Source organism: Varanus komodoensis, unplaced genomic scaffold, assembly GCF_004798865.1.
Source record: "Varanus komodoensis strain SLA01 unplaced genomic scaffold, ASM479886v1 scaffold61, whole genome shotgun sequence".
In the NCBI taxonomy this organism is placed as follows: Eukaryota; Metazoa; Chordata; class Lepidosauria; order Squamata; family Varanidae; genus Varanus; species Varanus komodoensis.
The window spans coordinates 2,759,129-2,773,492 of NW_025336236.1; the positions used below are offsets into that span (position 1 = coordinate 2,759,129).

At 40.2% G+C, this 14,364-nt stretch overlaps 1 protein-coding gene across 1 annotated transcript in view; it reads right to left on the reverse strand.

Annotated features, from left to right (window-relative positions):
* Positions 1 to 5,316: 5,316 nt before the first annotated feature.
* Positions 5,317 to 14,364, reverse strand: part of LGR5 (leucine rich repeat containing G protein-coupled receptor 5) — an 80,253-nt gene continuing 71,205 nt past the window's right edge. Inside the window, 7 exon segments of the mRNA XM_044449858.1 lie at positions 5,317 to 5,432; positions 5,495 to 6,004; positions 7,008 to 7,091; positions 8,461 to 8,606; positions 9,850 to 9,975; positions 12,847 to 12,918; positions 14,091 to 14,162. Coding sequence (XP_044305793.1) covers positions 5,317 to 5,432; positions 5,495 to 6,004; positions 7,008 to 7,091; positions 8,461 to 8,606; positions 9,850 to 9,975; positions 12,847 to 12,918; positions 14,091 to 14,162 — 1,126 coding nt within the window.

A 14,364-nucleotide genomic window follows, 5' to 3' on the forward strand; every position in this document is an offset into this window, starting at 1 on the left:
ATTCAATCTCCATGGGGGACAGATCAGGTGGTTCTAAGAAGTGATGAATGTATGGTGTGGTCCCTATGACCTTGAAGGCACAGTGGTGTGGCTACTCTTGAAAAAAACCTGCCAGGATCCAGAGGTCTTTGCCAGCTATTGTTTGGTCACAGATGTTGTGTTCCTGAATAAGGTATTCAAGAGAATGGTGGCTTCTTAGCTGCAGACGCTCTTGAATGGAATGGAACTGTTTCAGTCTGCAATTAGATCCAAATCAGCCTGGGTTGCCCTGATTTGGGATATGGATAGGAGGCTTTGACCCTGTTGTTTCCTCTTGATATCTCAGCAGTTTTGGATATACTTCTTGGTTGCCTCCATGAGTTGGAAGTTGAAGGCACTGTGGTTTAGTTTTTCAATGTGTACTTGCACACTCAGCTCTGAAGAACAGCACTGGGTGATTGTGCTTCAACCCCATGGAAGCTGAGTTATGTGGTGCTACAGGGCACTATCTTGTTTCTAATGCTTTTCAATATCTACATGACGAGACTGGGAGATTTGCAATCTCAGCAGGAGTTGTGACACAAGATATCGCCAGTATGCCAGTGACACTCAGTTCTGTTTCTCTGTGACAGCCAAATTGGGACAGCCTGTGCATGCTCTGAGATGGTGTCTGGATGCAGTTAGGACCTGGATGAAGGCTAATTCACTGAAGCTGAATCCCAGTAGGACAGAGGAGCTATGGGTAGGGAAATTTCACATCCAGGAACGGAGGCTGTTTGTGTGACCTGGATGGGCTTCCATTCCCATGCATGGTTTTGGGATGCTCCTGGATCCATCTTTGTCACTGGAGGTCCAGGTGACCTCAGTGGCCTGGAGCACCTGCTACCAACTTCCTTTGGTATGCCAGTTACACCTTTTCCTGGATAGAGATAAACTAGCCATGGTGATCCATGCACTGTTTCCTTAGAATTAGGGTACTGCACTGCGTTCTTTGGGAGGTCACTCTTGCACCTGGTTCAGATGCTGCAGCCAGCACAGAATACGGCGGCTCGGGAGCTTGCTGGGATACCTAACCCAGGTCACATAAGACCTGTGTGAAAAGAACTGCATCGGTCACTATCACTCACCAAACAATTTTCAAGGTTATGTTACTGCCAACCTTGCAGTTCAAAAGCATGCGAATGCAAGTAGATTAAAAAAAGGTACCACTTTGGTGGGAAGGTAACAGTGTTCCGTGCACCTCAGGGTTTAGTCATGCCGGCCACATGATCATGGAGACTGTCCGTGCACAAACGCTGGCTCCCTCAGCTAGGAAATGGAGATGAGCACTGCCCCCAAGAGTCAGACATGACTGGAATTTAATGTCACCGGGAAACCTTTACCTTGACCTTATTGTTAAACTGTTCTGAGACTTCGGTAAGGGACAGTCTAGAAAAGTTATAAATGAATGCATGAATGAATAGTAGTAATTGAGCAAGCACAAATTGCTGGTTGGCTTTGCCTGAGCCCAATGTCTCTCAACCCAGGCTGAGTAAAGCAGCATTAAGAAAAGCATGGAAATACGAAACCAAATGAGTGCAAGCATCATGACGCATGTGACCTGGGGAACCACTGGTATCTGGGTGTTCATTGAGCAAATACGTGACCTGCAGTGCATTAATGAGACTGTATCCCTGGCTGAGGAATGGAGTGTGCAGCACAGCTCTGGGAGGAAGTGTTATTCACCTCTCCATCAAAAGGATGGAAAAAAGGTCTGCCTGGCCTGGACAGAAGATCAGACTTGTCCTCTCCTGAGATGCAAAGAATTGCTTGAACGGGCCAGTGAATGGATGCCCAAACAGGTGCTCCACAGGTTCAGCTTTCCTAATCACTGATGACATATGCCAGCAAGATAATAATAAACACCTGGTAGAGCTACAGGATGAGTTACTGGGGCATTTCCTTTTCAAACAATATGGAAACTCTCATTTTTAAAAAAGACCCTTTCAGTATACGAAAAAGAATAATCCTGGAAATTCAGTCAAATTGCAAAATATTTTTTCATTATAAATTGCAACTTCGGGTACTGCCTTTAATTTCAGGTGGACAACCTGTGATCTGCCAGATGTCCTAACATGGAGTGCAGCAACCTCTGTAGCACAAGCTGCCCATTCCTGTCTTGACTCATGCCCGATGAGCACAAATATGTACTATGACTACAGAATGGTGTATATAATATGCTCACTTAAAGTTTCCATTTGCATGCACTTTGTAGCTTTAATCTCTAATACTCAGCACTGCAGTTCTACTTAAGCTATAGCAATTCTTTCAAATTTGTATCTGTATGTATGACTTGCCTGTACAATTTTTATACAAGTCTCTGTCCAGCTTTGTCCTTTTTTTTCCTTTTGGTGGTATGAGTGATATATTTCCTTTTTTGGGGTAATGTGTAAGTGGCTATCCTAAGCTCTGTATCAATGTTCCATAACAATATTTTAAAGTATTGATCCCAATGTGAACAAAATGTTGTATAATTTCCCCCTTTACCATGCATAAAAATAGATTTGTTTAGTAGTTTTGTGTCTACATTGGCCTTTCTCTTAAAGAAAGAAATCTTCAAATACAGCAAGAAACCTCATCCCTCATTTCCAAGACAGATTTGAATCAAATTTCTGTGCTATTTTTAAGGATAACACAGAACTGTTTTTAATTTTTTAAAGGGAACTCAGTGATGTTAACTTTTAAAATGATTGATGATTTGTGAGATTCTCAAAATGAACTTGGATATGGTGTCTTTCTTAGCTAAAATATTGGTCTACATCCATCAATATACATTTATTTCCATAAGTCAAACACCTAGTTACATGCTACTACAAACAAAAATTTTGCTGAGTGTCGTAATGTTTTCTTAAGCTTTCCGTGATTACATTCCTCTAATCATTACTCCTTGAAGAGTCTTTGTGATAGTAATGGTAATGCAGCATTATTGGATTATTCTCTGATTATACCCTTTCATTCGATTCTTATGAGAAGTTTGTTATGACATGTGCTTGTTCGTAACACACTGAAGTATTGAAAAGCAAATTTATGTGCCATAAAATTCTCAAATTAGACAACCCTGTACCCTTTGGGTATGTGACAAAAACTAGATTAGGTACAGTGGGAATGTGAAGCATTATTTTAGGTATGGTTTTCTCTTTTGAAATATACTAATTTACCTATTCTATTATGATGAAGTTTTTGTCTAATGTAAAAAATAGCTTGCCGACTGTAGGAAATATTTGGAACTACTAACCAACTTTTGTGCACATAAGGCGCTGCATATTTTATTACAAATTACATATATTTGAAACACCAGTAGAAAAGAAAGCACACAATGTATTTACACACACTACACATTTACATATATTATATACAAATAGTGAATTTAGTCAAATATATGAATAAAAAATAGAAATCTAGCAAATATATCAGTATGAAACTGTACATGGCTTATTCTCATCTTTTAGCATGATTTTACTGTAATAATAAATACAGTTCTATATTTACAAATTGTATCTTTAAAAAAGCTTCTCCAAAATGAATTTTAACATTTCCAAGTTAAAATTTTTGAATCAAAGCATTTGAAGTAGTTACTTATAAAAATAATATGCATAGTAGCCCATTTTGTTCTGAAGTTAATCTAATATTCATTTTTAATATAGTCAGTCTTTTGACTTACTCTTTTGTGTCTCAAGCTTGTATACAAAAGTAAATATAGACATGTGTGGAACCATTTTAATGACATTAAGCAGCACTCCATAACCGAACCACAGTTTAAAATAGCTAGATAAACATGGAAATAAGTACTGTGCAATGGTCCAGTGATCTTTTGTTTAATCCACAGTAAATTTAAGAACAATTCTCCAACAGCATGCTTCCCTGCTTCAAAATCTAAGGTGATGCAGGAATGTAATCATCATGCAGCCAGTTTGCGTGTGTGTGTGAGTGTGCGCACACAGTTTCTGTATATGTTTATTATCTTTTGCAAGGTTTATGTCAAGCAGTAAATTGATGCAACATAGAACTGAGAATACAGATGTCTCTACCCACACCATCCCATGTGGCTCCTTCAAACGTAACTGCTAATGTTAATAGGCTTCCTAATACGAAAGTGTATCCTGACTGCTAGCAAGATCTGCAAGGACCGGAGGTCTTCAAATCATTTTTTCCCCTTTATCAGGAAACACTGAACTGTGCACTCCTATACAAGTCTGCTCAGTCTAACTGAATTTGGTGGGTCCTACCACTAGTTAAATGGATATAGGATTGCCATCTGAACAGTGACCATCAGGTGCCATGGGAAAAGTGGGAGCCACAGGAAAATTCAAAGCCCCAACTATGGCCTTGGGAAGGCTCTCACACTGGTCCATGCTGTCCACATCTTCAAAGAGTAAGTATTGTCCTTCACTTTCATACATATTGTGCAACAAGAGCACTGAGGGCAGTTCAGATGTATTGTGTATTACCTAGGATAGATGCATCTTTCTTATCACTCTCTTATCTTTTACTTTGCAAGACAGTTCTTTTAAATATTGTTAGCTCCTTAAAAATCAGCTTCACTATGATGACAAATGGATTTAGGAACGTTGAGTGTTTTATTACTTTTGGAACTTGCCTCTTTTGTATTTGTTGTTTTGCTCAGTATTGCAAAGAATCAGCTGGTACTGTAGACATCAATGGGTTTTGCACTTTTTACAAGACTGCTCTAAGCAACAACGGATTTGTGTGTGTAGCAGACTGAGTTAGTATCTGATGGCATTTCAGAATGCCTGTTTTCACTGCCATTCAATGTTTTTGACACATGCCATAGGTGTAGGCATTTCTTTTTCTCTCTTTGCATAAGAAATTCATGCACGTTCATTTTAGCTGAGATTGATAATTCCGTAAACAGGATAGGTACTTTTGAAAGGAAGCTAATGGCATGGGACAAATGTTACTGAGTTGAGGTCACAGGTTTCACTTGCTCGATAGGAGGGCGACACTAATGACTTGTCGGCAGCAATGTCGTATGATATCCTGGTACCTGCAAAGGTTACCAGGGCCTGTGTTGAATCGCACGACTGTTTCTCTGCATCCTCTGAATTAACAGAGACCAGGCTGGCATGCTTGGATGCTTTCCAAGAAAATGTCTGCTTCTGAAGACTTCCTAGGTCTTCCTTGAAATGGGGATTAAAAAGGATGTAGAGAAGTGGGTTTAAACATGCAGGTAGGGGGACAATCACTAGGAGTATGGGCTTAATTACTTCTGGGCTGATAAAAGTAAGGTTTAGTAATGAAGAAAATGATAAGATGGTGACAGGACAATAGAGAATGCAGTTAGTGAAAAGTAATAGAGCGATATGCTTGACCATGGAGCAGTCCAAAATATTGTCCAGTTCTCCCTTGTCCAGGCTACAGTAGAGTTTTGTATAGGCTACTGTCATTACAAGAAAACAGAGAGAGTTCAACAAGACTAGTGCTACCATGTAACCCACAGCAGTGGGCTTCCCAAACGGTAATGGTATGCACAGGGGAGAAACCCCATACTCACTCCCACCCAGTACCGGTATCACTGCAACAATTAAAGCCAACCCAAAGCAAAAGAAAACAGCAATTCTCATGCTGGCAAGGGTAGCTTTTGTCTCAGACTTGGTGGCATGTTTCACAGAGAACCCGCGCTCAAGAGCTGCTAATGTGAGCAAGAAAATGGAAGCCTCGGAAGCGAAGATGAAGAGGAGGCCAATGGTGTGGCAGCCAGCCCCACCCTCCCACCAAGCGCCATACTTAGCAAAGACCCCGAAGGTGAGTGCATCCACACTGGCCAGCACGCTGCTACACACGCCCATGAGAGTGTTCACTACAGCGATCAGTCCAATTAACAGCTTTATGGAGGAGATGTACGGCGGAAATCTGAAGATGGTCACAATCACCAACGCATTGCAAATGAAGGCCAAAACCACTATGGTCCACACTCCTATTCTGATGAGCCAACTGCCAAAGAGGTAGTCGCAAGGCTTGAAAGGTCCTGCAGTGACAAGACAGGAAAGCATAGTGATATGAAGTTCAGCTTGTGGAGTTATAAGTCATGTACCATTTCCATTCCTCTCTCTGATTCCTGTACTGAGGAAATGGAGTCAACTATCTCTTGCTATAAACTCTAATTTGTTGGTATCTGAGTCTGGAAAATGGCAGCTCTCTAGGCTTCCTCTTGCCTGCTCATGAATACCTGCTGCACCATTTCTTATTTATTAAAAGCATTTTACACCATCCATTAATAAAACCATAGAATATGAAAAATTCCAAACAAACCTATATTAAAACAATCTAAAAGAGTACAACAATATTTTTATTCATTTTACTCTATTTTAATCCACCTGTGTGGGCTTTTATGGAAAAGAAGGCTTAGCTTCTCCATCCAAGGAAACAAAACATTGTTATCAGATTTGATATCACACTTATTTTGCTATAATTAATATAGGAAAATATATGATTACTACCCATCAAGCCCACTGACCATGTCAAATCTCCAGTTTTAGGGAATGTCTGTTGAACGGGAAACCAGGTGAAGCTTGCATCTCATCCCAGATTTCCACGCAATGTACTAATGCCAAACAGCCCTGTCTTTTCTTTTCAAGTGAGTTACAGCATGAAGTGCCAGTGCCAATTCAGCATCTGGATGTGGGTGAGGATTAGGCTATGGCAGAATGACTGAAGTAGGGGCGATATGAAAGACTAAAGTAAACATGGTCAGCAAAGCTTGCAATCTGAGATAGGATTTAAGGATATTTTCCCATTAGTGCTTGCTTCTTGTGGTTGTTATGCTTTTTAGCACTGGCAGTCTTGGATTCATTGCTATACTTGGCTATGGATTTGTATTCTGTCTAGCACTGGCCCTTTTCAGACCTTCCCATTTCCCACATGGCTCCATAAAATGTTTGGAAATACACAAGAGAGGATCTTAAAGTGTTTTAAAAACAAGCAATGTTCCCCCTGCCCCAGGAGCCTGACTAATACAGCAAGATTTATACCGGGGGAAGGAGAGCATTGTACTGAATGATGAGCTTTCAAATCTTCATCAAAGTCAAGAAGAAAATCTTCAAAGTCATGATCATCTGTAGGAAAGAAGACCACAGCATTCAGTCACTTAGATAGTGGACGGTATCGCATCTGTAGCTACAAGAGGATGGTTGTGACCATTGCTGCCTTGATGACACGGTTTAGAGTTCCAAATCACCCTGTTAGGATCTACTGACTATTGAAATATTATCTCGGGGGAGTCAACATGGGCTGAGTTCTGAGGTACCACCTGGAGGGTACACAGAGAGCTCCTCACAGCACCAGCCAAGTTGGGCACCTCCTTCCCATGGGGCAGCATTTGGAGCATAATGGAACATTTGTGTTTCATGTAGAGGAGTGGCTGCTGTGCGCACCAAAGACATCAGGCTCTTTCTTCATTATAAGGATTCCCCTCCCCCAGAGGCAGACGGATCTGGACTACTCCTCCACCTCTCCCTTTCATTTGGGAAAGAGGGCCAAAGCATCTGTAATGTTCTGCACATGTATTCTGTGACATACAGAGTTTTGAGAGGCTGTTTTTGTGTTCCTAGTAGCATTCAGGGTGGTGGTGGGGGGGCAGGGAGAGAATGCTATCCTGTTCAATATTTCCAGATGATTTATTTATTTACCTGTCCTGTAACTAAGTCCATGTCTCAATTACACATGCCTCTCCTGTTTATTTCTCCTACAATTTTATTTCCCTTTGTGTCATCTTTTACACAATATTTTGTTTGAGGCAGAAATCTCTTATGATCTCCATAAAGCAACATTCACACTGATGAATGTTACCATCAAAAGTTTTTGGTGGCAAATACTGGAAATGTTTCAAAACAATAAAAATACCTATTGGTCCAGACCTTGTTCCTAACTACGGACTACACAGAAGAGGAAGTCTGTCAGTCGTGGATACCCTGACCTGCAGCCTCATGTAGTGCACTTCAGAAACACTCTTATCCTAGCAATATGGAGACTGACCTATTGTTAATCCTTCTTTACCTGACCTATGCATAGTCTGTTATCTTTCTGAACCATAAAGATGAGTTTCCCCTTGCCTAGATCAGTGCATACAATCTAGACCATGTTATATATGGCAAGCCTTGAGCAGCTTACAGTACAGTTTAAAGCATAAAATATATTTTTATTTTATATTGCTGAACAATATAAGTAACCAACATGAAGACAGATTGAAACAGCAAAGGAGAATGCTCACAAAGATTTCTGAGCAGAAACACTAGTAACCTGACTGTGCTACATCAAAACAAAGCAAAAAACGTACTGCTCGACTAAAGTGTAATTAGAATGCATACTGGCATTCTTTTAAAATAGCAACATTACAAAGGACTGATTTATTTCACCACTTGCCACCACCTTCAGACCAATAGCAAATCCCTTCTTTTTATACTTTAATGTATCTTTTAAGTTTACCATGTGCATGGAACACACCAGTATCTTTCCTCTGAAATTCATCCATACTGCTGTTATCATCTTTGCTCCACTGATTTTGGATTTTGTAGTGGCTGTCACAAGCCACAAACGCGCAGCACTGGTAAGCATAAGGCATTTCGATTACCCTTTAGAAGAACAGGATATGGTTACACTCATTAAAGCAACTCAGTAGACTTAACCTTCATGTCCTTTGCAAAGTCAGCAATACTAATAGCAATCAGTCCCAAATCAGAGCAATAGAAAATCAGGGTTCTGAGTGGTTAAACGCAAATCTATCAAAAATTAAGGGGGCACATTATTCCAAGAGTCCTGAACATTTCAGAACTTTGCATGTATCTCACCATCATTTCTTTTTTCTAGTGTTCACGTTCTGAGTGCTGTCAAAACAACACTATGCTGACACAAAAGGGAGATATCAGGAGGCATGGGGGACCCCCAATCTTTGTGGAAATACAGATAATATTTAGTGTTTAAGACCTAATTGGGGAAGGCATCCAAAACAAACAAACAAAAAGCAAGCAGCATATTGTAGACTGAGCATAATATAGAATACTGTCTATTGGAGAGGAAGCACAGAAAATCAGGGAGTGAACGAAGGGGCTGCGATTCTGAACAGTGGCACTGCAAGACTGTTGTAGGTCCTGCTTCAAAACAGCAGACTTCTTATCTGAGGGCCAACGGACATAGATATGACATTAATTTTACATTGCATGGCTGATTTTTTGAGAAGGCAAACTGTGTTGTGTCTTTGCTGTAGCTGGTGATGCTCACTCAACCCCCCAGGTTGGAGCATAATGCTGGTACAACACAGCAAATTGCAACCGTGTGGCTCTTGGGCAGGCTTTGAGCCTGCTTTTATGCTCGCACATGCCAGCTCAACCTCTCAAAGGAGCAGGCCATTAACAACTCTCAGATGTTTCAGATGCAGTGTTTTTGCATTGTGAATATTCCAAAGTATTTACTTCCACCCTCAAACTACCTATGTTTCTTTGTAGCTATATACTGCCTACATTTTTTTTCAAAGTGGTAGTTGATGAAGTAACAATCAAACAGGAGGGAAGCATGCCACTATAAAGTATAAATTATACAAAGTAATTTTAGCAAAAGAGGCTTGTATATTTTTTTGGGAAAGTATTGCTGAGAAGCAGATGTGTTTCAGAGTGAGCAGCTACCAGGGTGTTCAAAATCAATCATATTTTCTTGAGATAAAAAAGGATGTAATAAGGCCATAATTTTTACCATGTATGTCTTAGTTTCAGTGCTATGGTTCAAAGACTTTGAATAGGAAGTAACACACATTATACAGTGACACCCCTTCCATTGCACATGAACACAAGTGTGCCTTATTAGTTTTAATGAGGTACTCACTTGAGTTCTGGAAAGTTTTCAGATGATATCAAACTTTGTAGAGCATGATTTCCTGTTAATTTTAGATGAGTTAAACCATATAGGCCAGTTACAGGAAAAGAGGACAAAAGGTTGGATGACAGATCCCTGTAAAATAACAAAGAAAATCAGCTTACAATTCTAGAAGGATGGGATTTTTTTCACTCAAGGGTATTTGTTTTTGTCACAGGTTATTAAGCTAACAAAAACACCGCTCAGCAGAGAATTGATGAACCAGCTCCAGAAACGTCTATCTGGATTCAGTTAAAACACAGCTTTTTCCTTGAGGTCACTAGTAAGAGTCTGTCACTTCATTTTAGAACGCAATTCACTTGGCAATTGTCTTGCGGAAACTTCATTGCAATGAACAGAGGACTGCAAGAACGTTAGTGGATTCTCCTTTTAGTTTTTATTGTGAACAGCTCTTTGATGTTCTAAGGACCCTTTACAGAGGTTGTCCTAAGTCAGTCCCAATGCTTTAAATGGAAATTACTTTCAAACAAGTGTGCTTTGAGTTGCAAGCTAACCAGACTGTCTTGTTTTGGAGCCAAAGAACCATAAATGCAGACATTTAAGAAATTATGGGGTGCCACAACAGGTTCTACAGCAGTTTTCATACTTTGCTGTACAAAAGATTACTGATGTGTTGCACAAAATAAGCATCTCTAAATTCAGTTTCACTTTTACTGCACGACAGTAATATGTGAGTTGTCAAATAGACCTCTGCGAGCAGAAGACGCCTTCAAGGAGTGGAAGGGCTCTTTTGGATTCATATTCTTTTAAATCTCAGAATTGTCTACAAAGCTTTTCATTCTATCTGAAGATCTTACATTCTCCATAGTCCAGTTGTGTGACTGGCCCCCCTTTTTTAAAAAAACAAGTCCTTAAGGGGGTATCAATTCAGTTATTCAAAGTTATAACAACAATTTTAACTGGAAGGTAGCAGAACCCATTTTTCATGCTTAAAAGTTCTTTCTATAGCAGAAAATTGTGCAGTGCCTACCCAAGACCAATAACCAGCATTCAATAAAGACCTTGAATCGTGATGTCTGAAAGAACAATTCAGCTCATATGGGAATGGCACTGCATACCAAAAAAGTAAAAGTGGATGTTTACTTGCTTTCACTGAGCCGTCATACTAACCTTAGACTAGAGCTAGGGTTGGGGTGGCAGAGGAGGAGAGCTTTACTAAATGATAAGGGTTCTCTATATTTTCCATGTGGTAAGAAGATCGGTTCTGTTTCTTGCCAGGCTACTGAATTTCATGTATCGTCTTTTAAGGAATGGCTTGACTACTTGATTTTTATGCATAGTTTTTAGCTTTTAAATTCACATCTCTATCACAAAGCTATTTATGTTCTTAAAAAGAGTGCAATATTTGTAGCAATCACGTTTTTTTAAAAATTGTCACAAATTTGGGGGTGGGGTGGGGATTGTTGTTTTGCTTTGGCCAGAACCATAGTCATATTTCTGAAGTTATGACTCCAGGTTCAATCCAACAGTAAGAGAGCGTAATAGGACTTTTCCAGCCCCCTCCTTCTCTTGCATGTTGTCACATCACTCTGGAGGATCTCCAAACCCTACAGAGCCGATCTGGCAGGCAGGCAGGCGCGCACACACACAGGTCGACAGGGAGGAGGCAGAATTTGATCTGCCGGGGTGTTTGTTCAGCTGAAAGGACAGTACTGGTGACTGGTTGTTGTGTGTTTGGAAGGGGAGGGTTTCAATGGCACACAATATAAAGCATAAAGTAGTATTATTTTAGGCTTCCTTCACTTTCGTTTCATTGAAGAAGCACTGTGCACACAGCACAATTTATTTTTCTTAAGCAGGCACATATCAAAGGTGCGCTGATAATTTAATAATTATCCAGTAATGAGAGCCCCCGCTGAGGGTGCAGCTGCAGCATTGCTAAGGTGGAGGGACTAGGAAGAACCTCCACTTTCAGTTCAACTCTCTTTACATGAGCAGAGGCTTAATAGAAGGCTATTCGAGTTACATTGTCTTATTAGCTGTGAAGTGTCAATAGAAATCTGCATTGTAAAGGACTGTCTTGTATTTTGGAGCCTGAGGTCAAGAAAGGATCTCAAATAGACTAGATCAAAACTCTTTCACATAGCTCATTATATTTGTGCTTGCAATCTACTAAGAAATGAAGGGTGAGCTGCTGCCCCACCATTCCATGCTGGAAACATTTTGTTCCTTTCAGATGATTACGCTGAACATCTTTCAAATGTTTGGTGACATCAACCAGAACCCAAATTGTCTCTAGGGCAGACTGAGTCCTACAAAAGTGACAATATCACTCTGCTTTCCCTCAAAGTATTGGAGTGGTGGGGAGAATCTACAACAGGCAAGCATGCACAGCAAGACTTACAGATTCCAGAAATGTTGGGAAATGTTGACATTTGGAACTACAGTTTTCATGGCGCCAAGCTTCTATGCTACTGATGCCAACAGTAGTGTCCACAGACTTAATGCTAAACCTAAGGTAAGTCCACTGCAACTTCAGTAAATTACGGGGAGATGGATTAAGTTGTAAACCTGAGGGCAGGGATGGTCTTAATTACATTGAACACATAGTCTTGGCTCTTGGAATCTTTCGAGATGAAGAGTGTAATGAATGAACGTAGATGCTACAGTGGCTGGGAGTTGAAATGTATTTATTGCATTCTGGAGAGATTTGGGTCTCATCCTAATTAAATCAAATGGGGGTAGACATCAAAAATCTGGTGTCCATGCACTTCTGTTTCGGATTCTACCCCATCACTAATTAAAACCATCGTCAGTGCAGGACTGCAACACTACTGTGCGGGCCAAAGGAAAACAACTAATCTGCTTTGCTTTTCATCATTCTTTAAATTGTTCTAATCTGTTTTGCTCTCCACTGAATTAGGGGTTTTTTGCCATTGCGTATCTGAATGATCATAACAGGTCTCTACTGAACATTAAAGTAAAGAAAAATAAGCAGACACTTACAGTTTAATCAAGGACAATAAAGAGGAGAATGCATTGGCATGAATGATCGATATTTTGTTCCAAGCTAAATCCCTACAGGAAGGATGAAAATGATATGTGCTTAGTAATACAAGGAGTTGTTACATCCAATCTTCAAATAAATGAATGAATGAATGAATGAATGAAAGAATGGCACGAAATCACTTCCAGTGGGTTGATTTTAGGCCTGTCAGAGTGAAAGAGACACATCCAATTTAAAAGTCACTAGAGTGAAACGACATCCCTGCAGCCAATATTGCAGCTGGAAATTTTGAAGGGACACATCCTTCCCTTAGCTCGCCAAATCAGCAAACCCTGACCTGGTTCATATGTAAAGCCTCTGGATCTAACAAACCCTGGCTTGCCACAGTGTTAATGAGCACTGGCCTGAGTGCTTTCTTATTCCACTCCCCATTTTCCCTTACTCTCAAATATCCAGCTTTCATAGTTCACACATCACAGCAAACTGTGGCTTAAGAAACTAGGAAATCTCCTCTTATGCCATGTGTGCAAGAGGCTGAAGGGAAGGGCGAAGCACTGTGCATACGCTACACCTGGGTTTACTCCACCAAACATCTGAAATGGACCTACTATCCATCACTTTCTCACCTGTCCCTTTCTCTCTTGCGCATGTATCTTTTCCCCTACGTCTCTCCTGTGTTGATTTCCTTTTTGTAACATTTCTCCCACATCTTCCTCTCCCACACCCCCTTCTTGATGCACGTGCTTTCAGGGAAAGTGTTTGTGACTACAAGCACAGTGCAGTATAGGAATGGGTTTCATTGTTTTCAAAATATTATATTCATGCAGTGCTCCACTTTCCGTTAGGCTGTCAATTTTTATAGCTTTATACACTCCGCCCCTATTTCTTTAATATTGTTATCTGTATAAACACCACTCAACTTTTCCTTTCAACAGTCGATTTTGGAGTGTATCTGTAACAGGACAATATATATGATTAATTCAAGCTTCCTATTTTTTCAAGTGAAGTCTACAAATGGAAGCTACTTCAATGGATTTTTGTTTTCTTTGGTTCATGGCTGTGTGAATTCATGCTGGAAATACTCAACGTCAGAATGTTTGTTTTGCTTTGGCAAATCTAACTCGGCAAGCAGAACGATCAAAGGGAAAAAATAGAAGCCAAAATATGTAGGAGCAGGCAAAGGAATGTGAGCTTCCACGACTCTCAGTACCAAGGTAAATACCTCTTTGATAGGTGTACTCACAGTGAACGCAAGGCAACCAGCTGCTGAAAAGTGCCCACTTGGATTTCATATATCTCATTATGGTGTAGGTCACTGTAATAGCAAAAATTGGCTTTATAGATAACAACTTTGGAAGAATTTCAAATGTTGTCTAGGATCCAAGTGTTATTTCAGATGTGCTCAAGAGTTTAGATACATATAAATCCCCATGTCATATTAAACATGGCATTTGAAAAGTAGTCTCAGATTCAGGAGCGGTTTGCTAAGTACATTCAGGAAGTATGGGTCCAAATTT